Below are 23468 nucleotides of genomic sequence, written 5' to 3'. Positions count from 1 at the left end.
GTATGACATTACGACCTTGAACTTCGACCTTTTGACCCCAAAATCAATATGGGTCTTCCGTTGCCATAGGAGATGTTTAAATCTGAAAGGCTTCTCGAGAAGTAGCGCAGAAAGTATAGTGATAAAATTTATGACCTTTAACTTTGACCTAAAAATCAGTAGGCTTCTTCCTTAGGCCGAGTAGGTGTACGAGTGCCGAGTACACTCAGAGGAAAATCTGCAGCTCTCCCCCGGCAAGTAGTGGCTTCTCCATGGGACGTTAAACAACAAACAAACAAATAAACAAAATTTTTTTTATTTCATGACATGTTAGGAGGATACATTTATTTCTATTAAGAATAGTTTGCTTGAAGTACTAAATGTCTTGAGCTCAGGCGACAATGTCTACTGGTATGGATTTTATTTAATTAAGTACGCCTTGCTTTTAGAATCATACATAAATTCATAATGCATCATCGGAAATTTGCAGAAATTTGGTGCAGGCGCTCATGTAAAACTTGAAGTGAAATGAGAAGGAATTGCAAAACCGTGACTCCAGAAAATACGGTACAGTGCCTTTTTTTTCTTTTCATAAACGTGGACAAAGCTCGTGCTACACTTGTATAAATAATAAAATATATATTGTGCTAAAGGCAAGACGTCATATATCACTTGAAAGTGCAAAAAAGTCATTTGTGAAACTGAAGATGGACTGGTGTTCCAGAGTTTTAGTAACCATCCGGGGCTCCACGTTTCCGGTAATCAGCATTGGCTGTTATATTTCCTTCCTCTAACTGCAGTATGCCCTGGACTTTAGACCCGGAAGTACGTGATATAGATATATTGTGACCAAGTTGTTCTAAACCGTTGACTATAAGCTGAAATAGAAAACAATTTTTTGATAAGAAATGTACTTATGTCACTTTTAGGGGAGAGTGTATTTAATCCTTAAATAACCCAATCAATTCGTATTGTTATTGATATGAAATAGCAAATATATAGCTTATTAAAAAGGATTTTTTTTTTAAACACAAGCCAGGAAAATCTCTTTTTTTTCGGAATTCTTTGTTTAACAGCAATTTACCTATCAACCGCGTGGCGCTGTTAATACATGTATTCTCTAGGGTCGCGGGGTAAGGAGTTGATCCTTACATCGCGGGATTAACGAGGTTGGCTCCTCATATTTCAAGTCTTAAACTTTTTTGTCAAGTATATTTTTAGTTTCTACCTAGTTAGCTTAGTTAAAAATCAAATCAAAAAATGGGAGTCAATATGCCACTTTTGGCGGTAAAGTATATTTGATATGACCTTTTTGCACTGAAATTTTTGTGTCTGAATCAAAAATTACGTCTGCGATGTTTTCCCATATTTTTATCCAAATAAAGCATGGAAAAAATAAACTATAATTTTATTCAAATAAAGACACTTCCAAATTGTGACTAAGAAAAAGTTTCGAATTACTTCGCATAATCAATTTTTGGACCTTTCTGCATTCTGAAATGTGATTTTTGTGGCATTGAAAACTTAATAAGCAAAAAGATTATTTAAAGTCTTAAACTTTTGCTGAATTCTAGAAGATAGGTTAAAGTTAACTTAAATATTCAGAAAAGGACATCAAAAGTGGGGGTATATGATGTAAATTTTTAAATATTACTAAAAAAGTGTCAATTTTATGTTAAAATTGGCTCAATTTTTTCCTGGCTTTTCAGAATATACGTGTATTTTCTATTTTTGTAAAAATTTCTTGAAAGAACTCATAAGAAATAATTTAATAGATTTTTCAGAACCAGCATACATGTAACACATTTCACTGCAAAAAACATCATTGTATGCAACCAGCATGGAAAGACAGAAATCTAAGATTAACAGTACTGTATATACAGTCAAACTTCGTTATCTCGAACCTGATGGGACTGAGAAAAAACATCGAGATATCCGCGGATTCGAGATATCGAAGGTTAAATACTTAAAGAATATATGGTGGGGACTTCGGATCACTTCGACATATCCATGGTATTTGAGATATCGGAGTTCCAGATACTGAAGTTCAACTGTAGTTCAAAAGGGAAAAAATTATTTTCTACTAAAAAAATCCTTCCGCCACAAAATATAGTTCCTGGCTTAATCCCACTTGAATGGAATTTAATCGCGTTTTTTCAATGAATATAGTTCATTTTGCATTGTAGAAGGCAGACTAAATTTAGAATTTAAAAATGGTGCAGAGTTTAAGAAATAAGGGTCTAGACCAAAATCTGCGCAAAAGCTCGGGATCGAACCTCGTTTAATCCCACTGCAGTACATGTACGTTAAACCGATAGAGACCGTACAAACCCAGGTTCTGTGTCGCAGTATTCATGTGCTGGCACGAAAAAAGATCCCTTACTGCTTAGTGGCTCCCAGAGTCGAAATAGCTCTAAATTCGCAGCTCTCCACCAACAGGTGGTGGCGTCTTGATTTGAGTACATACATGTACAAGTAGCAAACAAAGAGGATTTTACCAGTACTCTCTGTTTAATAAAACTGAATCAGTGAGGAATAATTTTTTTTTTGATATTTGAACATGAGATATATTCTACAGAGACAGAGACCTTGTACGTCGTATACTTCATCTTGTTAGTTTACAAACGTAATAGAAACGTAATATGAAATGTTTATTCATCAAACAAAATTTACTATTCAAATAAGTATACTAGTTGAAATATTTGGTTCTCCAAATACTTTTTTTGTGAATCTGAAATATCACTTATGATATAACATACCTGATCAAATCCTCTCTCTACCTTTATATGGGGTGGAAACAGCTGATGATGTAGACGTTTATGGTCTATTGATTTCTTTATACCATACTTAAACCAAAGGGTTTCAATTGTCACCTAGTAATATAAATGAGGTCACTTTTTATTTCATTAATTTGAAGAAGAAAAAATTTAACACAGGGCTTACCCTGATAGGTAAAGTATTAAAAGTATTTAGACGAAAATCGAATATTTTGTGCATGACTTCCTTTAACTTAACAGCGTACTTGCTACAATAAACCTTACACTGGTGAAGAAAAGTATAGCCTTAGCATGTCTTCATTTCAACGAAAATCGGTTTTCCCCAAAAATAAACGATACATCATGTACAGCATAGGTAGAGAAGCTAACAGTGGGTACAAAATGGATGCAGATAATCTCAAAGAGATTTGTCGAGACTAAAATCTTTGCACTGACTGCTCTTCGAATCTTAGACCAATGCCAATGATTAGAGAAATTTTAAAATTCCTGCCAGCTTCCAATTTTCGCTTTGGAAATTTATTCAAACATCCAACCCCGAAGAGTTCCAGTCAAGGTCAGTTTATTTCAAATACTTTGAACTATAAAGGACAAAAATAATGTCTAGACAAACATTTTACTAGACGTCTTCAAATTACAGAAATCTTCATAATACAAAACATTTACCATGAAACTGATATGAAAACATAAAAAGAAAAAAAAAACTGAAAGAAACTTCGGCGTCGGAATTTTAAATGAAGAGTATGGAGGTAACGAACAGTATTCAATATCAAAGTCCATAAAACAATACAAAATAGGAGCAGAGCAAACACGGACCTCCAAAACATCAGAGGTGGGATCAGGTGCCATTGAGGAGTGAGCAGAAAATAACGGAATAATCTGTCAATTGTGTATAAAAAATGGACTTAGAATTAATATGAAAAACATCAGTCAGCACTTGACTCAATGATAAATTGTATTTGCTAACAAGGCCGTTGTATCGACCATAGAACATACGATATTATGACTTTAAACGATACTGCTGATATTCTTGTTTCATCAACGTGTTTGACAATAATTTACCTCGTTTTAGAAATTGTTCATACATATAGCAAGCTCTTTTGTATCGAATCAACTGAGATATATAAACTCCGTACGCAGGTGATGAAGATATATTGCTGCATAAGTAAGGGGTGTTGACAATAGTAAAGTTAAGGTCATCACGTTTATAATAGAGCTTGGTTGTTAGATTACCATTAACATCTTTTTCAAGTAAAATATCGAAGTATGAAAAAGATATTTCAGACTCTGTGGTATCTGCTATACATCAAGCTCACCAGGATAATTATACTCAGTATCGTAATGACAAAAAATAGAAATTACTATTGTTGATTGACAATACGGCGTCGATATATCTAAATGTCGAGCAAATATGAAAAGGAGATTAAGGTAGAAGTGATTGGACGACAGGGGATGCTTAATTCTCCTGCACCTGGTCCCATCTCTTATGAACAATCCTAACATTTCTAATCAAAACCTTTCGTGTTATCAGTTATCATTAGACTTACAAGGTGCAAGGTGTGTAAAAATATTGGCATCCGTGGTTTCGGCATACTGCTTCCATGTTTATTTTCATGCATGAACACATTCGATTACATTGAGCACGACTCCATCAGGATAGCCTTTTAATATTGGACATTATTAAAAACAATGATTTCTATAGAAGGATATGGAGATAACGAACAGTATTCAATATCAAAGTCCATAAAACAATACAAAATAGGAGCACAGCAAACACGGAACTCCGAAACATCAGAGGTGGGATCAGGAGCCATGGAGGAGTGAGCATCCCCTGCTGACCGGTCACACCCACCGTATGGTCCTTGTCATGATCGGAAAATAACAGAAAAATCAATTCAGTGTATAAATAATGGACTAACAGTTAGTATAAAAAACGTCAGTCAGCATTTGACTCAATGATAAATTGTATTTGCTAACAAGGCCGTTGTATCGACCATAGAACATACGAAATGATGACTTTAAACGAGACTGCTGATATTCTTGTTTCATCAACGTGTTTGTCAAGGATTTACCTCGTTTTAGAAATTGTTCATACATAGAACATGCTCTTGTGTATCGAATCAACTGAGATATATAAACTCCGTGTGAAGGTAAATGTATATTGCTGCATAAGTAAGGGAAGATGACGATAGAAAAGTAAAATTCACCACGTTTATCATATAGCTTGGTTGTTAGATAGACCATGAAATGGGTATTCAACTGGATTTCTACAGGATTGTCATGAAAAGAGAACACTCACCAATGCTGTGGCCGATATAATTCTTGGTCCCCCTGAAGCTCCCAGCACCAGTTTCACATGTCCATCTGCATCCACTATTATGCTTGGGCACATTGAAGATAACGGTCTTTTACCGGGCTTAATGAAGTTGGCAGGCGATGCTGGGTATCCGAAATAGCTGACCGTGTTAGGCGTGGAGAAATCGTCCATGTTATTGTTAAAAATTATGCCTGTTCTACTTCCGACAACTTTTGAACCAAAACTGAATAAAATTAATTACACTGTAATTAATTATGAAAGATAATAACTAACCAATATTCCAATAGATATTTAGTTTGAAAATGATTTAATAGAACTCACAATAAGTTAATTGTACTTGTGACAGAGACGGCGTCGCCATTAGGCGCCAGGAGGGATAATTGGGAAGTTCCCATGTTTGCGGAGTCGTGGTAGGTCGGACCATAGTGTGTCGTATCCTGTGTAGTGCTATCCGAAATTTTTGATTTAACATACTCAGCATAAGACGATGATGTCATATTATATATCATCTGAAAGAAACAATGAGTTGAGTTTATTTGATACATTCGGCACGGGAATGGATTCTTGAAATAACATCCTATACACAAATATGATTACTAGTACTGGTATTCATAACAATTTCGACTTAAATATTATTGAGGTAAGTTACGAAAACTTAAATATTGCGCCAAAAAATTCTTCTAATCAGGTCGTTATCAGTCAGTTTCAAATAAATTGTTTATTTTATGGAGAGGACATAGATCTCACTGAATTAATGGTATCTTTAAAGCTCTGACTCTCCTGATCCGGATCTCCAAGATTGCTTCTTTTTGCGTAAGCAAACTTCATGATTTCAACAATGCGGTGCCATGTGAGAATAGATTTTTCTGGGGTAGATACACTGTCAGGCGTAAATCCATATTCTGTTTAAATAAATCAATTGAAAAGCTAGTTGGTTTGGAAGTGAGAAGGAAAAAAAATTAGGTTATCATCGTCTATCGATGACCGGTTCAATACATACAGTAGCAAACAAATTTAGCTTACTATCTGCGATGTTAAGAATCATAGCGAAAACTGCACCACTGGAAGGTGGTGGTGGAGTGAATATTGTTGTATTGTCTGTCAGTTTTACCACTAATGGTTCCTTTACCACTGCCTCGTAGTTTTGTAAGTCTTGTTCTGTTATAATTCCGCCTGTAAAAAGAGAGAACTTGCATCTTATTTGAGTTTTTAAAGGGCACTGGCGGATTTAGAGGGGAGCCAGGGGGCTCGCCCCCCTTTTTAAAAAATCAACAATATTTGATAAATCAATTTTTTTTTATGTGGCTGTGGGCCCCTACCCTGACCTCAAACTGGTTGCCCCCCCCCCCTTTTCAAAATTTTTGGATCCTTCACTGAAAGGGTAAGATGGCAATGCATACATGTGTATAAAATCAGCATGATAAATATCTTGGAGTGAAACATATGTAGATAACGAACAGTATTCGAGATCATTAAAATCAAGATCTATTTAAGGGTCCATCTTGTCTGCAATAGAAAAAGGCGGCTTTTGCATAGACTGATTTACTAACCAGCTTCCCGAATATCAGCGACAATGTCTTTAGCCATCGAACCATTATACATGGTGTGTGAATCATTTGCAATCGCTTCATATGTATTGGCTAAAGCAGGCATTTTGATTATCTCGCCTTCTGTATAGACTTCATTTGTTTCAGGATTTGTTACCATTAGTCTAGCAAACAAAGATGGAAAAAATACGTCATAAACATAGACAAATAGAAAAATCAATTTGTTTCTTGTGGTTGTGATATAACATCAATAATTTGTTTCGTTTGCTGTGCATCAAGAAGATGCTTTCTTTCACCAAGATAACATTTTGCGCACTTATTACATATTTTCATACTTCATGGTACATGTAAGTATATACAGTGATATATACATAATATATAAATATATTTGCGCAATTGGCAGAGTATTCTAATTGAAGAGATGTCCATCATGCGAGAAGATTACCATTGTCTTTTTACGAAAAATTATACAAGGAAAGACGTTTGTAAGTATATGATCTTCAGATCCTAGTAAATCTTTTAAAATATAGTTGTTCGCTGTTATAAGATTGAAGTTACCTTAAATTACTTTGTTTTTCAAGAATGCCTGATTCTGTTAATTTACGCATGGCTCTTGCCAAGAGGAAATTCACCGTCCATCCCTCACGAAGCATTTTGATGGCCGGCTGAAATAGGTCCCTCCAGGGGAGTTTTCCACCAATTTTCCAGACTTCATAAAAACCTTTAATGTTACCAGGTATTCCAATTGCCAACCCTCCTGAATTCAGTAAAATGTAGAATGAGAAAAAAACAATATACGAGGGGCGTTCAATAAATAATGTCATCAGCTCCATGACATACAACATAGAAATCATATGGCATTAAGCTTGACTTTTTCTAATTATTGAATCTTTAATGAATTGATAACAGTTTATGTGACCACTTTTCATCGCATAATTTCATTGTGGGAAGCTGGAAAACAAGGGCTACTCGAGACACTGCGTTAAAAATGAATGGTCAAGAATCAGTAAATTAGAGTAAAATTGAACGCGTCATTAAAGCTGCTGTAAAACTTGTTAATTTCCCAACAATATATTAACTGAAATATGTGAAATTTACAGCAACTTATGTCTGTTTCAAACACACATGAACTGGTGGATTTCAATTAACAAAAATTATATAATGGTCATCAAAAATGGGTACCCTCCTTGTCAACAAGGACTTACCTCATCCAATGTATATTAGCGATAATTCAACAAATTATCACAGATTTATGTTTTATTGACTTTAAGTTACATAGCAAATTTGATAGACATCATATCGGGGGTAGTTCACACTGTTTTAAAGAAACATTTGATTGTAAAAAAGTTTAATACTCAAATGTCACCTTATATTTATAAATATGAGTGAAAACGAGAGCGTGTAGAAAATCTAAACAATTATTTTTAAAAAATCAAAAATTGTTCTTATCCACGTTTTTCTGAAATTCAAACAGATCATGAAACTTGAATCCATTTTGCGTTGAACCCTCAAAACAAATTTAGAATAAGAAGCCCTTGACAAAACTGCAATTAAGCCTAAGAAGAGCAAAAATTTGCAAGAACACAAAAACAGTTTTATACGCTATTGTCTTAAATATTAGCGGTCTTGTTGTTCAGATACATATATAGGGAGGTAGTTCAATTTCTGGAGGAGTCTAGTAAGCAAAATATTTGCCAAAAAATTGAAAGGTTTATGAGAGGAAGGAAACAGAATGAGAAATTCACTACATTAAATGTCTTCCTGACAGCGTCCAAACCCACAGGCCATGAAGAGTAAAGGAGTTTTGGGGTAAACAGAAAGTTAATGTTTTGTCACATCAACGATATTCACCAGATCTTTCAATCTTTGACTTGTTTCATTTCCCAAACTTAGGAAAACACCTATCAGAAAGAAAAAAACAAGCACATCAAATCATAGGATCTGCCATTTTCCAGTATACGAAGGGTCATACTCAAAACTGTGTTCTAAAAACAATTAGAAATTGAATAAAAATGTTATGGACATGTCTTTTAATTAAAAGAGAATATTTTAGTTAAATCATTAAGACAAAATCATAGAAAAGCGATTTTTGTTCCTTTCCGAACCCTGATGACATTATTTATTGAACGCCCCTCGTATGTTTGTGGAACACTGATGCCCCTTATTGCGCCTTTTGGCAAAGGTTAAACTTTCTCAAATGCAAGCCAAACAACATGGTCAAGGTCAAACGATTAAAACTCTTTCTCAAGAAAGGACTTGTCTAAATGAATATACCCGTGAGATATAAAAACCCAAGCACCAACCATTTAAAGGTTGTGGTTAAAAAATATTATTTGTGAGCCCAGGTCAAAACATAAAAAAAGTTGGTATTCAGGGGAAGAATTTTTCATCTGAAATATTAAATCCACAAAATCTGTTCAAAAGTTTTGACCAAGGTAAGAGTTTTTAAAAACAAGGTCAAACTCAAAGGTAAAGGTCAAAATATTTAAATCCTTTGGAAATGACTTGTAAAAATGAATACAGATGCAATGTGCGAAAGCCTCCGCACTAACTGTTCAAAAGTGGGTCATATTACAAGGTCAAGAGCTCACATGTGATATTATCTAAACAAAGACCTTTTCACAAGGAATATACATGTGAAGTATGAAAGCAAAAGCTTCAACCAATCAAATGTTAGGGGTAATGTGAAGTTTTTGAGGGCAAAAACCATGTACCCCGAATCTTTAATTACACGGGCATAACTAACAACTTCACGCTCTTTAAAAAGAATAATTAAGATTATATGAAAGTAAACTATAATGTATATTTCAGTTGTGAGGTCCTTCCATTTAATTATAACGTAAATGTAATTTAGTTTTTAAAAAAATATATATATCTTGAATATTTTCTTTTGAAGTAGCCTCTCTTTGAAATTTGGCCAAAGTTTATTTTTAAAAAGGCATATATAGAGTTTTCTGTGAAATGCAATCTGACTTGGATGATATGATTTGCATGGAAAATTGTGTATCGTGTCATTCCATTCCAAAGCCATCTTCTTTTTTTAAATTCTTTTAAAGAAGAAGCACAGCATAGTAGTTTTGACGAATGCCATCCGCAGACTGCAAAAAGAACGCCTCATTTCGTACCATTGGCTTTAAATTGATTTCTCTAAGTATTCTGCGATCTACTATTTGGTTGTCCTTTTCAGATTCTTGCTTAAAGCAATAAGAGCTGCATGTTTGACATCGGGAAAAAATATTTCAAATTTGTAATTAACTACTTAATACTAAGTATTTCAATGACAGGAAAATAGAACATTTATTACCGTCTTCCTTGGAAGACGGTATTGTATAGTTGAAGTTTTTTTACAGTCTTCGGACTATGCATTTCCTCTCTTTTGTGATTGGTAGAAAATGCATGATGAGAAAATTTTCAATTATTTCATTGGTTGAAATGCTGTTCAAGGCAAGGGAGATAACTTTCTGATGATCTAATTTTCGTACGACTTAACAATTTTGCAAGATTTTAATTTCAATCTTAAAAAAAAATGACAAAACGAACAACAAAATCAGCAGTAATTAATTCCTAATACATGTAACATGATTTTTTGTACAGCAAAAAATAAAAAGATCTCTTTAACTTCATTATAAATAAAATTTGATTTTTATTGCTTGCAGGCTTTACAATTTGTTATTATTCTTTTCCCCTTTCTTGTTTGAAGAAGGAAATGGAATCAGCCGAGGTTTGCCGAAAGCTCTCGGCGAGTCAAAGTTTACGGAGATGACCGAGCGACAACCGTGGTAGGGCTAATGCCAGTAAAAAGCTAATGTAGAAATACAAAATCAAGAAATTCAAAAGAATTATACGGCCTGATAGGTGTAGATCAGTTTACAGTTTAAGATTGTTGCTAAAGACAGGAAGCTTTTTTAAAAAGCTCTACTTGTAAATTTCTGTTGTTCATATTGTTATGGAAGAACTTTTTATAAGTTTTGATTGAAGCAAAATTGAATTATTGTCATCCTGTACAATAATGATTTCCTTTATCGAAATGTATATTCAGTTGTACAGAAATATTTCTTCTGAAACATTTTTACACTTTATTTTGGTTTTATTGATCATAAGGGTTTAGATTACATACAGATTAATCATAATAACACATTTTACCAGCAAAATAAAATTTTGAAAAATGCAGCTTATATTGCTTTAATTTCCCTTTGTTGTTAATATATAAGCTATTATATTTTTAACTTAGAAGCAAAGATAGTTTTCACCTCCTTCTCTTATACAGACCTTTAATCAACGTTGAACATAATCTTGTGAAATAAAAATGATATAATATAGCCTTGATTGTGGACACTTTTTATGTGTGTGGGATTCTTAATTAGTTCATGCACCTGTACATCATAGATTTTGTTGTCCTTTAATTCAAACTTGTCCATTATCAAGGTCACATCAGGTGCAATATATCTCAAGCCATCAGGAGCACATATGTTGCTGTATCAACATATACTGACATCTAGTTTCAGCCAACCTATTTCTTATATAAAACAATTAACCAATTTCCCCTTTTAATTCCTGATTCAGACCTGGCCTATCTATATAACAGGAATACCTCTGCTTTGCCATTTAAAAATCTTGTCTTCTAATCTAGAATGGAATACATTTTTTTTTTTGGACAACTCATCTAAAGGCCTAACAATTACAATGAAATACGTTCGTCAGCCATTAACTTAATTATAGATTGCAATTGCTATTTAAAAGGTCATTGTATCGACCATACATATAGATCTTTTGAAATTATTACTTTAAACGAGACTGTTGTTATACTCGTTTCATAAACTTTTGTCAATAACGTAACAATGTAGTAATAATGTAACATTTAATGTCAAAAAATTGTCCTCAGTATTTTTCAGATTTTTAGACTAAACTCGGATTCTTATTTTCAAAAATAAAGTCAACAGCTAACACTAACCTTCGATTGAAGAATTAGTGTCCTTGACAAACATGTCCTCTGATGAACTTCCTGGTGCCATTTCACGTGCAATTATTGTATATGCTGTTTTGGTTTTCCTTGAAAATGTCAAAAACATCAAATTATAAAACAAAACAATTTATGAGTATTTTATTGTTATCATTTCGATTCCTATTTGATTTCTGTGAAGGAAAACTCAATTCATCTCATAGTCTCGTTTTTAGCAAATATGTTATTGTTTTGTTCGTATCAAATTTCTTGAAAAGGAATAAAAAATCAGAAACTTTGGAAAATCTGTGCGAAGAACATTGTCAGTAGAGAAAATAGCATGAAATATAGAGATGTCTGAACTGAAAATTTGACAATTTTACGAACAGGCAAATTTTGAATAGCTAACCTGTTATATACAGTCATAAAATGGCCTCCCCCGATACCACAGCTATGTATGTTATCAACACACTGACAAAGAAGAGTGGCGATAGCAGCATCTACCACGGACCCTTGTTGTCGACCCATTAAATCTCTGCAATAAAGCAGTTGTTATCACATTAGTACTTGTGAAATAATATTTTTTAAACATGTAATTTTAAAATGCTTTTGTAGGATTAACATTTTAACTTTTCATAAGTCCTTTCTGAGAACTTCAAAGAACCTTGAAGCACACTGAGAGGTATAAAATGAAATTTGCTGCATGAAAAGATTTAAAGTTCAAGCTTCATTATAAGACTTTTTAAATTAAATTATAAATAAAAGAGTTATCCTTCCTGGCTGAGGATCGGAGTACCTTAACAAATATTTAACAGAGCAAAATTAGGGACACAGAATTAAATCAAATTTTAATAATATACATATAGTAACTTTACACTATAACCTCTCATAAATGGCACTTAAACAGAATAACATTTAATTTCAATTTGCAAAGTCTGATATAAGATTGAAATTACCAGAAAAAAAGAGTTTGGGACAATTAATTACATGTACAAGTAAATAATTAGAACAGCTAATAAAAATTATTTACATGTAAATTTCATTATTCAACATTTCATTCTTCGCTCTTTATGACAAAGACTATGACATTGACTCAAAAGCACGATATATATCTTTGGACATCAGGCAGGGACAGACTTAGAAATGATATGGCTATCATTACCACAGTGACCTTGACCTTGAAAGGTGACATTGATCAAAAATATATCATGGCGTGCTTTAAAATAGCAAGATAACATGCTCAAATTTTAGCTTTTAAATACAATATAGACAAGAGTGACATTGAGTAAAATACAGGTTTTTGAAAGACACTGATTATATTATCTATGTTGCCATGACTAATACATGCAACACTAATGGGTCTCTTTCAACCGAAAAGGAAAGTGATATAATAAATAAATCTAAAGTAATTAATTAGAGGCACTTATTAAAACCAGAAAGAATGCCAGTTCTGTTTAAAGCTCTTACCCTTATATACATGTACAAAGACGTTGTAAAACTTACACTCCTACTCTTGCACAGGTTGCAGAATCTGATGATATTGCTGCATATCTGTAGTTGCCTTCTATAGATGGAAAAAATGCTGGGCGCTCTATATATATTAGCATGCAACCGATGCCAAGTCCAATGACGACGATACAGGACATGGCCAGCAGCGAGTCAATGTGAGCTGATTTCCTTTTCAATATTCCTCCAAACCTGTTGTACGTACAATTCAAGATATTAAGGTGTATAACATGGAATCCCCTTTAATGTTGCTTGATATATTTGTGCTGGTTAAAACTGGTATTTTTTTTAATAAAGTGCAAAGAATATTGTCAGCTAACATTCTTAAATTCATAAGTATCCCCATCCCTTCCTAAAAAATACTGAGAAAATTTGCAAAGATTTAAATAGAACTCTTTATGATTTAAATCACACCTTAAAACATAATAGATAACTTATTGCATGGATTCTTATTTAAAAGGGATCAGGTGTGAATCACCCCATTATAAAATATTTTGAAGATTCATGTATAAAAGAACACTTTAATGAATTAGGTACTATGAAAAGGGGATCTAGAAAACAGAACAGTTTGTCATGGTATATATTTTTTTTTCAAGATCCGACTCCTTTCAAAAGTCGTGAAACATCAAAGTAATCAAGCAAAATAGCAATGCAAGATGTGCACGTGATAACAAAATTATGAAATCACAACAGGAAAATGTGCATCATATGCAGTTTTAAAGGATATACGTACATGTACATTTTGTAAAGTGTAATATAAAGATAATGAAAAAACTTAAGCACAAAAGTCCGTTGAAATAATACAGTTCGGGGGCAGAACGAACACAGACCTCTAAAACAGAAGTGGTGGGATCAGGTGCTCTCCCGTGGACTTTTACGAGAAGCACTGACTTTTACAGTTGACTGTTTACTTGGACATTTAAACATTTACATCTACGGAGGTACAGACCTTTCTACAGGTGCTAGCGCCATGTTCTAGTTGTCTTGATCGGGCAAATTGACAAAGCCGAAGACAATTCATTGTGTAAACAGTGGCCTAATACCGTATAAGCATAATTTTAGCGTTGAATTAATTTTGGCATTATTAGCAAGTGTGTTGAGATTGCTAAAATTAAATATTGCTAAAAATTAATTGTGTTGTATTTGTGATGGCTTCTTTAGTGAGCTTTTGAATATCGCTAAAATTACTTCTCGCTAAAAATAAATTACCCATTTTTAAGGAGAAATCGCTAAATTTGGGTCTCGCTAAAATTTCCACTTATACGGTACTTCGTAAAAAAAAAAACGTATGTTAGCATCCGACATCTTCATTGTGTAAACAGTCAAGAGTTTCCTAATACCGTCCACATAAACCCTTGAATTTTTGACGGGGTTTACTGTCACGCCATCTAGTGAGACATTACATTTTGAACTCTGCTGACCTTGCTATTGGCCAAAATTAAATATTGCAGAAAAATTAAGTTGTAATAAATTCGATATAATTCAACTAAAAATCTGGTCAAACCTTTAACTGGGCTTTTGATAATGACGTTATCCTTGGGACTAAAATTACTTGTTTTTCTGTTTACAATTTAAAAAATAAAACAATGATTTTGATTGGTTCATTTTTATGAGGCCAAAACGCTAAATTTCCCCGTCAAAATTTCCAAGGGTTTATGTGGAGCGGTACTTCGTTAAAAAAAAACGTAAGTGAGACATTGTATCTTCTCTATTTGCAGATTATCACATAATATGTAAGGGAAGTTGACGATAGATAAGTTACAGTCCTTACATTTGAATGCATATCAGCGGGGTTACCATAACTTTTTTTCCCCAGTTGATTAATCACTTATGAAATGTATGTGCCAGACTCTGTAGTATCTTTAAATATTAATTCAAAGGGAAATATTTCGAATCAACATGAACAAAGAGCTATACTTCTTAATTGATCATGATTGGGGGATTGTGAGGTTACTCGTACATATGTACCATAAATGTGTTTATTCTAGTTGATTAAACACTTATAAAACATATTTGCCAGACTCTGTAGAATCTATAAATATTTTAGTTCAAAGGGATGTACATATATATATAACATCGAATCAACATGAACAACCGGTACTATAATTATTAATGGATAAAACTTAGTAGATTTCTTTAAATGATTAATTTAAGGCCAGTGCAAGATACTTCCTCCTTTCATAAGGCCTAAAGCACATGATTTTGCTTTCTTTGCTCTTTTCTTTGCTGCTTTTTTTGTTGTGTATATATTAAAGAATCATTTTTGTATAGCTTTTGGGAAAATTTTTATGCTGTATTTTATTTTGTGAAGTATGTAACAGGGGAGATCACTTTGTCATATTTATGCAGGGATTTTTATAAAAGCAACTTGTACTGTCAGTTTTTTTTCTGGATCTTTCCTTAGTGTGAGTTTTGTTTTCCTTACTGTGGAGTATATAGAATTAATATTTGACTTACTGTCATCTAATATGGGACAATTTTTCACAAAACACCTGTGTTGTGTTATGATTGGATGGCTGGGCTGTATGATAAAGGACTTTGCCAGATCATCAACATTACATTAATACAATGTTTTTACATCCTTTGTCAGCTGGAACGGGTCGTGTAATCTATCGTTCTTTTTTCTCTCTAAATTATTGAAGACAAAAGGAATAATGGTTTTCATGTTGCCACTTAATCATTTAATGCGATATTTCAATATCTGACTGAGACTTTTAATCCATTCTGATTAAATGTCAAGATATTCTTTCCCGAGTTTGGCTTATAGCTTTCGCAGAATTTGTAACAATTATAGAATTATGAGGCCAGTCAAAGGACCAAAAATTTGAATCACTGATTGTATATTATTTAACGTCCCTCTCGAGAATTTTTCACTCATGTGATTCAAGATCCTCATTATTAGTAATATTTAGATCACCAGATATTCAGGAAGACTATCATTACAGGGTGAAGAAGTATATGAAAACCCATGAAGATTAAGTCTCCGGTGTACAATATTTGTAGGAACTAAAAAAAATGTAATTAAAAACTGTGAAAGCAGTAGGCCAATTATTTAGCCGGCGAATTCATTTCCTAGTAAAATATGTTGTGCATCGTCAAACATTCTGAAACATTCTGAAGAAAGATGTTATCGAACAGCGACGATTAAACAAGATGCTTAGTAGTCAAAAATGTACGTAAATGTTTATTTTCATGATGTATCTCATTTAAGGGCTGTCCTAATTTTATCAGCATTATCATCTTTCGCTTTCATCCTCAGTATTAATTTTCAATTTATTCTATGGCCTGAATTTACGAGGGTTGTCCGTAAAGTTCGTGGACAAGCTCAAATTTAAATAAAAACGGTGTCATTGATATTTATTATTAGCGTATATATAATCGTTTACTAAATATGAATTACAAATGTAAAATTATATACAATTTTGAATATATAATTACAATTATGGCTTTATTATTAGACTTGGGGTGATGACCCGGAGCACCGCAAAATTTCAATTAAAAAATTATTTATCACTTTATAAATTTCATTTGTATTTTGAAAATTCCGCGGAAATTCTGATTACTCATGAGGTTGGCAAAAGTTATAAGGTCAAGCCTGCGAAATTTGAACGCTCGGAGTTTAGAAATTGCTTAGAAATCGAGGTTAGAATCTATTGAGACAGGTTCGAAAAAGGGACGTTTTCGGAAAAGGTGGAGCAGAGAGCAGTGATAAAATTCTGCGTAGACTTCGGAAAAACAACAAAAGAGACCCATAAATACTGTAAACAATCGGGAAAATACAGTAAAGGAAGCCGTTCTTTAGAATTTATGTGGAATATAAAATTTTTGGGCGGTAGGGACAGCTTACAGGATGACATGCGAGAAGAAAGAGCATCATTCCGAGATTGCAGTGCTGTAAAAATGAATTTCGTAACGTGACTTTGCCTTATTTCTGTAAATAAAATCGCTTAACGCGGACAAAGGATTGATGATTTGCAGGATCTGAGACAGTAAGTGTTAAATATCATTTTCATATGAAATCTAAACAGTTTGTACACATTTTTGATGACTGTTAAAAGCGACATAAGAAATGCATTGAGTTAAAGGATGACTGTGTTAAGAAAAGTTACATGCATTATTACTGGTAAGCTTTTCACGTCGGGAAACCAAGCATTTTCATTTTAGTGCTCCGGGTATGAGTGTGTGTCTTTTTTGTATCTGATTTATTATAACTATTTGTGTTTTGATTTTGTTTAAAATTTGCATATGTACACCAAGTTTTATGATAAACGAGATAATTTTAACTTTTCAGTCGTCATCTTCCATTACCTATGCAGCAATATACCTTGCATACTGGGTTTATATACTGTAAACGTGGTTATATTGACGAGTTGAAAAATTGACGATTTATAGTTTACAAATATTGACGAGTGTTAAATTTGACGAAATATTTAATCAAGAGTTATGTATCTTTAAATTCACGGGGATACAAAGGCAGCGTCGGAATCACTAAATTTAATTTTTGTACAGACCATCTTCAGTGTGTAAGAAATTACAAACTTCTAAGTTTGTAGGATTTGATTAAATAAATTGCCCTCTTGTTATTTGTTTTCATTATAAGCGGTCAATTGCCTGAGGTGACAAACTAGGTCAAGCACGGCGTGATAATTACGCTAAGTTATGCATGCAATATTTGATACACTAGTTTAGATTCAATGGTTTAATAAATGTGATTATATCACTGTGCTTTCATAACTAATTACAAAAGAAAATAACAGTAACTTTGATTTAGTGTTAATTGGGGAAACCCGAGAAAATTAAGCGGTAAAGTTGTACAAATTGGTCGTCTGTTGTGACGCTGATGTGAAGTTTGACGAGTGTAAATTTTGACGAGAAAAGAAAAATCGTCAATATAGTCAAAATTAGCACATCGTCAAAATTTCCACGTTTACAGTATTACAGTTGATTCGATACGCAAGAGCATGCTCCACGTATGAAAACTTTTTATAACGAGGGAATATTTTGACAAACAAGTTGCTGAAACAAGAGCAGTCTCGTTTGAAGTCATCATTTCGTAAGTTCTAAGGTTGATGCAATGACCTCGACAGATTTTTTCGTTATTTTGACAACGACCACATGGCGGGTGTGACCGGTCGGCAGGGGGTGCTCACTCCTACATGGCAGCTGTTCCCGCCACTGATATTTTGGATGTCCGTGTTTTTGCTGCTCGTTTTTGTATTGTATAATGGATTTTTGAGATTGAATACTCGTACTGTTCGTTATCTCCGTATATTTAATTTTATTTCATGCATGTTTTTGATAAAGCCAAAGTCATACTACATATCTGAGTTGAATACTTCAACGAAATTTGACAAATTATCAATTGCAAAGGTTAGGTATTTTGTACACGTTAACTTATTTGAATTTGTAACAAATATTTTAACCTCTTCTATATCTCTTCAATTTTCAATACTTGAACCGTCCTCCTTCACTTAAATTTTACCATAGCTAACTATACATATTATTACAGTTAAATACATGTAAAATAAACACTTCGATACTATATTCCTACTAGGACTTTTCTGATTAAGGGCCTTAACGTCTTTTATCAGACTTATTACGAAAATTTTTATAGAATCAAAATATGAATTTACAAGTTATTATTCCATTGGATATATAAAAAATTAATGTATGACCTAGATATAAAATTTATCAATTTGATACCTTTTTTTTTAAATTCGAATTACTATTACAGGAAATAAATTGATATAGTGTAATTTTAGCAAAATTTTCGATAATAATAGCTTGTAGCTTATCAGAGTAATTTTAGTTTAAATTTTTTAAAAAGACCATTTATTTAAAAAAAAAAAACCTCTCACCTTACTTTCTCCATTATTGATAATTGCAACAATTCCACTTTTTTGTTAAAATTTGATGTTTATACACATAAATTCACAATTATACAACTATCATTCAGAGCAACTATTCCGAAGTATTGAATGCCTGTTTCAATTATGTTATTGTTTATGATAAAGTATTGGTAACATGTTTTTTTTTATTGATAATGTTTAGCATAATTTACCACGGGACGTAGGAGTAATATTACCTGCGGGTGTCTATCAAGCCATTGTGAAATAAATGCTGCATGGTATCACCAATGTCCGTCCGTCTGCATGGGTAAGGTTCACCCAGCGCCAAGGTACATGTATGCTTCCAGCGTACAATGAATGATTTTGATGTCTGCTTTGCATTTACTTATGATTTCCCCCTTTTTCAGTATGATACTTTTATTCTTGATTTATATATATACATGTACATGATTCGTGTAATACATGCATTTTGTTTGGACATTAATATACTGATATTATTGTAACTGAGGTTTTCAGCAATGGTGGAGAAAGAAGTTTCTTTTTACATGTACATGATCTTCTGGTACAAAACCATGGCTTTATCAGACATACTGAAATTGCTTTAAACCTATGAATATATTTTTGGTGTTTTTATATAAAACAATAATATTATATTGGGAGTCTATGAGGTAGTGTATAAAACTTTAAGTCCAATTCTTCTGATGATGTGATGAAAGATTTTGCTCAGGTCATATGTATAAACGCCGAAAGCCCTTAAAGCTGAACAGGACTCGTAAATAGGCATGAACCATTTTTGTTATTATTATCTATGACATCAGCTCCGGGGTACTAGTATACTCTTCGCATTCGTTGCACCTGACTGCTTTATTGTCATAGGTGTCGGCGTGGAATGGCCTTGTGTTCGTACTGGTTATCTTGCGGTATACTGCACTGGCCTGTACAATCGTTGTAAGTCTCTTTGATGTCATACTATGATGTCACTGATATGATGTCATTTTTTTTTATTACTTTTTTTAAGAACATACGCACACCTGGTGGCATAATAGTCAGCTTATTGACGGAGGCCACTTACCAGTAGAAGTAGAAGTACAAAGTTATTCTTGTCACTACCGATTGCTGTATAGCATAAGTCCGTCTATGCCGTTGACAATTACTTACACCGAACAGTGAATAAGTGAGCTGTTCTATTGAGAATGGCTCTTAGATAAAGCGAGAGTCCAATCGAATATGGCGGACAAATTCTTTTACGCATTGTGTGCAGCTTTAAGCTTTCAATTACTTCGCTAGCAAACAGGTAGATCATCAAAAAACAAAAGTTAAAGAAAGTTTTCTGATACCTAATATACTAGTATAGAGAAAGAGAGGAGAGAGAGAGAGAGAGAGAGAGAGAGAGAGAGAGAGAGAGAGAGAGGTGGAGAGTACAGAAAAACACACCTTTTATAAGGATACATGGAACCACATCCTTCCCAGTCCAGGGATAAACTCTCGACCTACGGAATCTGTCTCCTAGCTGTACAAGAACAGCGCACCAAACCACTCGGCTTACTCAGCAAGTCAAAAACTTGCTTTCGATGCCAATGGAATTTCTTGGCGCTACCCTCACTACAGGGTCATTGAGAATGGAAGTGAGATAAGCTAGACATCAGTTTGATAAGAGGACTGTTAACAGTACAAAAAATGAAAATGAAATTAATATTTATTAATAAAGCTCATTTTACTCCAACTCTAAGCTAAAATAACTGCTTAAATGATAAATATGAATATAGAATGTGTGCGACAGCACCGCAAGAACTCCATGGGCATCGAAAGTTTTTGACTTGCATAGATAACCGAGCGGTCTCATCCTGTTCCTGTACTGCTAGGAGAGAGACTCCTTAGGTCGAGAGTTCAACCCCCGACTGGAGCGAAAGTGGGTATCCTTATCTAAAAGTGAATTTCTTTGTGCATTCTTTTTCTTTCTTTAGGGCATTCATGTTAGTACATGTTTTTGTAAAATATTCTTTGCAATAATTAATTATCAATTCTCATATTGCTATATTCTATTTTGTTTGTGTGTAATAATTCACTTTATTATTTTTCTTTATTGTTCCATCTATCTGATTGGCTCAAACTGGATCACACGATCAAGTATAAAAAGTGTTACAGACTAGATGTTTCTATTTTAAAAATTTATAAACCTGCTGTTTCTAAAATTGGAAACGTTCTTCTGTGAAGCAACAATAGTGCTGACGTCACAATAGTCTTTATAGACTGGATGTTTCTAAAAACAGATACTGCAGCTGGTTTTCATTACTGTGACGTCATAATGCAATGACACATCAATGCCTTGTATGTGAAGGTACTGAGTATTAGAAAGAAGGATTTTAAGACATTTCTTATTAACTGATAAAAAATAATAAAACAATTGTAGCCTTTTGATTCGGTACAATCCCTCGATATATAGAAGAGAAAGCATATCAACCTCGCACTTCCTCCTTGGTCGCTATGCTTTCCTTATGTTGATATATTTAAGGATAAACCTCATCAAAAGGCTATAATTGTATATTATTACATTTTTACCCGTGAAATACTGTAATTTATTCATTGAATAAAAATGATATCCTGTCACAGTATGAAAGGATATCAAAATGATATCCTGTCACAGTGTGACGAATATCAGAAGTGCGGGAAAACTCTCAATATCCCTTCCCATAACGAAGATTGCTGTAAAAAAATATTCCTTGACTTAATATAAATAGATGGAAATAAATAAACCATTCTGACAGCGAATAAAACTGTCAAATTACCAAAAATATGTTGCTAAATCCATGTTTACAGTGTTTTCACCTCACTTGTAGCTATGACGTCTCAACCGCTCATTCTATGACGTCACGAGCCTATGACTGTATTACAAAAAGACAGAGGCAAAGGAAAAATCAAAGATTTCTTCTTTTTTTTAATGTAATAAACAGAAAATTCAATGTTTTGTAGTTGAATATGAAATTTATTTCACTCGTGATACAGGATTTTTTGATATTTTCACTCGTGCAAGCTTCGCACTCGTGAAAATATCAAAAATCCTGTCCCACTCGTGAAATAAATTCCACATTCAACTACAAAACATTGAATATCCTCTATATATCCACATGTGTTGTATGGTATCAAACATATGAAGAAGGAGAAAAACGTTTAATTAACCAATAAAATACGTATTTTGCTATGACAAAACTATTACGAAATTAAAATATAGGTCCTCATACTGTTCAACTCGAGCACCTACTGCGACGATTTTGTATTTTACCGGAATATGTACAATGTATTTATACCTACAGTATCACTTGGTTTTAATAAAATCTGAAATCTGCGACGATTCCGTATCTAAAATTGGCATGAATGATTGGGCGCAAATACTTTGATCCGTTTCTAACGTCTCACATATGGCGTATTTATGGATGTCATCTTTCATTAAAATTCTATATTCACAGAAATCACATTGCACGCCTCGCATATGGTGCAAATATAGATTGTTTTCTTCAATTCATACAAGTTACTTCATTGAACAACTAATTGCCAAGCTGTTAATCTTTTACCATTGTAATACTATAGTAATTTATAAAAGTCCTTTTCTGTATCAAAGATAAAAATCGACATATTTGACAAAGTCCGATTAATTACATTTAGCTACTTAATAATATCGACATAAAATGACTGTCTTGCTTCAAGCTTACTTCTCTGTTGCAATATGCATGCTTTTCATAAAAAAAAAAGATTGTACAAAAATTCGCATGTAAAATGATATTTTTCATGAACAATGTAAACAAGTATTTAATATAGTTTAGGGGATCGATTGAACTTGATGTGTACACAGAGAAAATAGAAAAAAAGTGCAATATTTATATTCAAATATGGTCAATTCTCTATCTCAAATAACAAGTTTATAAACTTCCATTTTCATCTTTACAATCCTCGACACTTAAGCCATGGAAGTCAGTCTCCAATACCATAAACTGAGAACAGACTTACAGACTTGGACTAAAACTTCAAACCAGTATAAACTTATGAAATGATTTATTTATTCAATCAAAAAATATATATCCTTAAAACAATACAAAACAGGAGCAGAGCAAACACGGACCTCCAAAACGTCAGAGGTGGGATCCGGTGCCATGGAGGAGTGAATATCCCCTGCCGACCGGTCACACCCGCCGTGTACTCCTTGTCAAGATCATGAAATTACGGAAAAATGCGTCGTCAATTCTTAATCAGTGTATAAATAATGGACTAACAATTTAGAATGAAAAACGTCAGTCAGCATTTGACTTAATGATAAATTGTATTTGCTGACAAGGTCATTGTATCGACCATAGAACTTACGAAATGACGACTTCAAACGTCGAGGCTGCTGATAGTCTTGTTTCATCAACTGATATACTGCTGCATAAATGAGGGAAGTTGACAATAGAAAAGATAAAGTCATCATTTTTATCATAGGGTTTGGTTGTTAGATTACCATAAATGTCTTTTTCAAGTAAAATATCCAGGTATGAAACAGATGTATCAGACTCTGTGGTATCTTTT

The 23468-nt window shown here is 33.3% G+C and overlaps 1 protein-coding gene and 1 long non-coding RNA gene across 2 annotated transcripts in view; both read right to left on the bottom strand.

Moving 5' to 3' along the window:
* LOC134244336 (uncharacterized) overlaps window positions 1–23468 on the bottom strand; it is a 75786-nt gene that overhangs the window by 837 nt on the left and 51481 nt on the right. The gene's annotated exons all lie outside the window — the stretch shown is intronic.
* LOC134244318 (glutathione hydrolase 1 proenzyme-like) lies at window positions 304–14034 on the bottom strand. Its single transcript, XM_062726577.1, has 12 exons — window positions 14012–14034; window positions 13060–13254; window positions 11966–12091; window positions 11569–11666; window positions 7176–7374; window positions 6621–6781; window positions 6094–6243; window positions 5818–5972; window positions 5392–5579; window positions 5053–5293; window positions 2739–2852; window positions 304–857 (listed from the first exon to the last, which is right to left on the bottom strand). The coding sequence occupies exons 1-12, from the start codon at window positions 14032–14034 to the stop codon at window positions 708–710; spliced, it is 1800 nt and encodes a 599-aa protein (XP_062582561.1). The 3' UTR covers window positions 304–707.

Source organism: Saccostrea cucullata, unplaced genomic scaffold (genome assembly GCF_032062105.1).
Source record: "Saccostrea cucullata isolate Sc308-1 unplaced genomic scaffold, CSIRO_AGI_Scuc_v1 ctg330, whole genome shotgun sequence".
In the NCBI taxonomy this organism is placed as follows: Eukaryota; Metazoa; Mollusca; class Bivalvia; order Ostreida; family Ostreidae; genus Saccostrea; species Saccostrea cuccullata.
This window is presented reverse-complemented; position numbering and strand designations above follow the sequence as displayed.

Bases quoted from the DNA above. Each gene is read 5' to 3' on its own strand.
- LOC134244318 (XM_062726577.1), bottom strand. From the start codon at position 14,034: ATGGCGCTAGCACCTGTAGAAAG. The intron at 5,580-5,817 runs GTGAGATCTATG...TGTTTCTTTCAG, and splicing joins TTAAAGATACCATTAATTCA to ATGATATATAATATGACATC. The intron at 5,294-5,391 runs GTGAGTTCTATT...AATTTTATTCAG, and splicing joins ACAAGTACAATTAACTTATT to TTTTGGTTCAAAAGTTGTCG.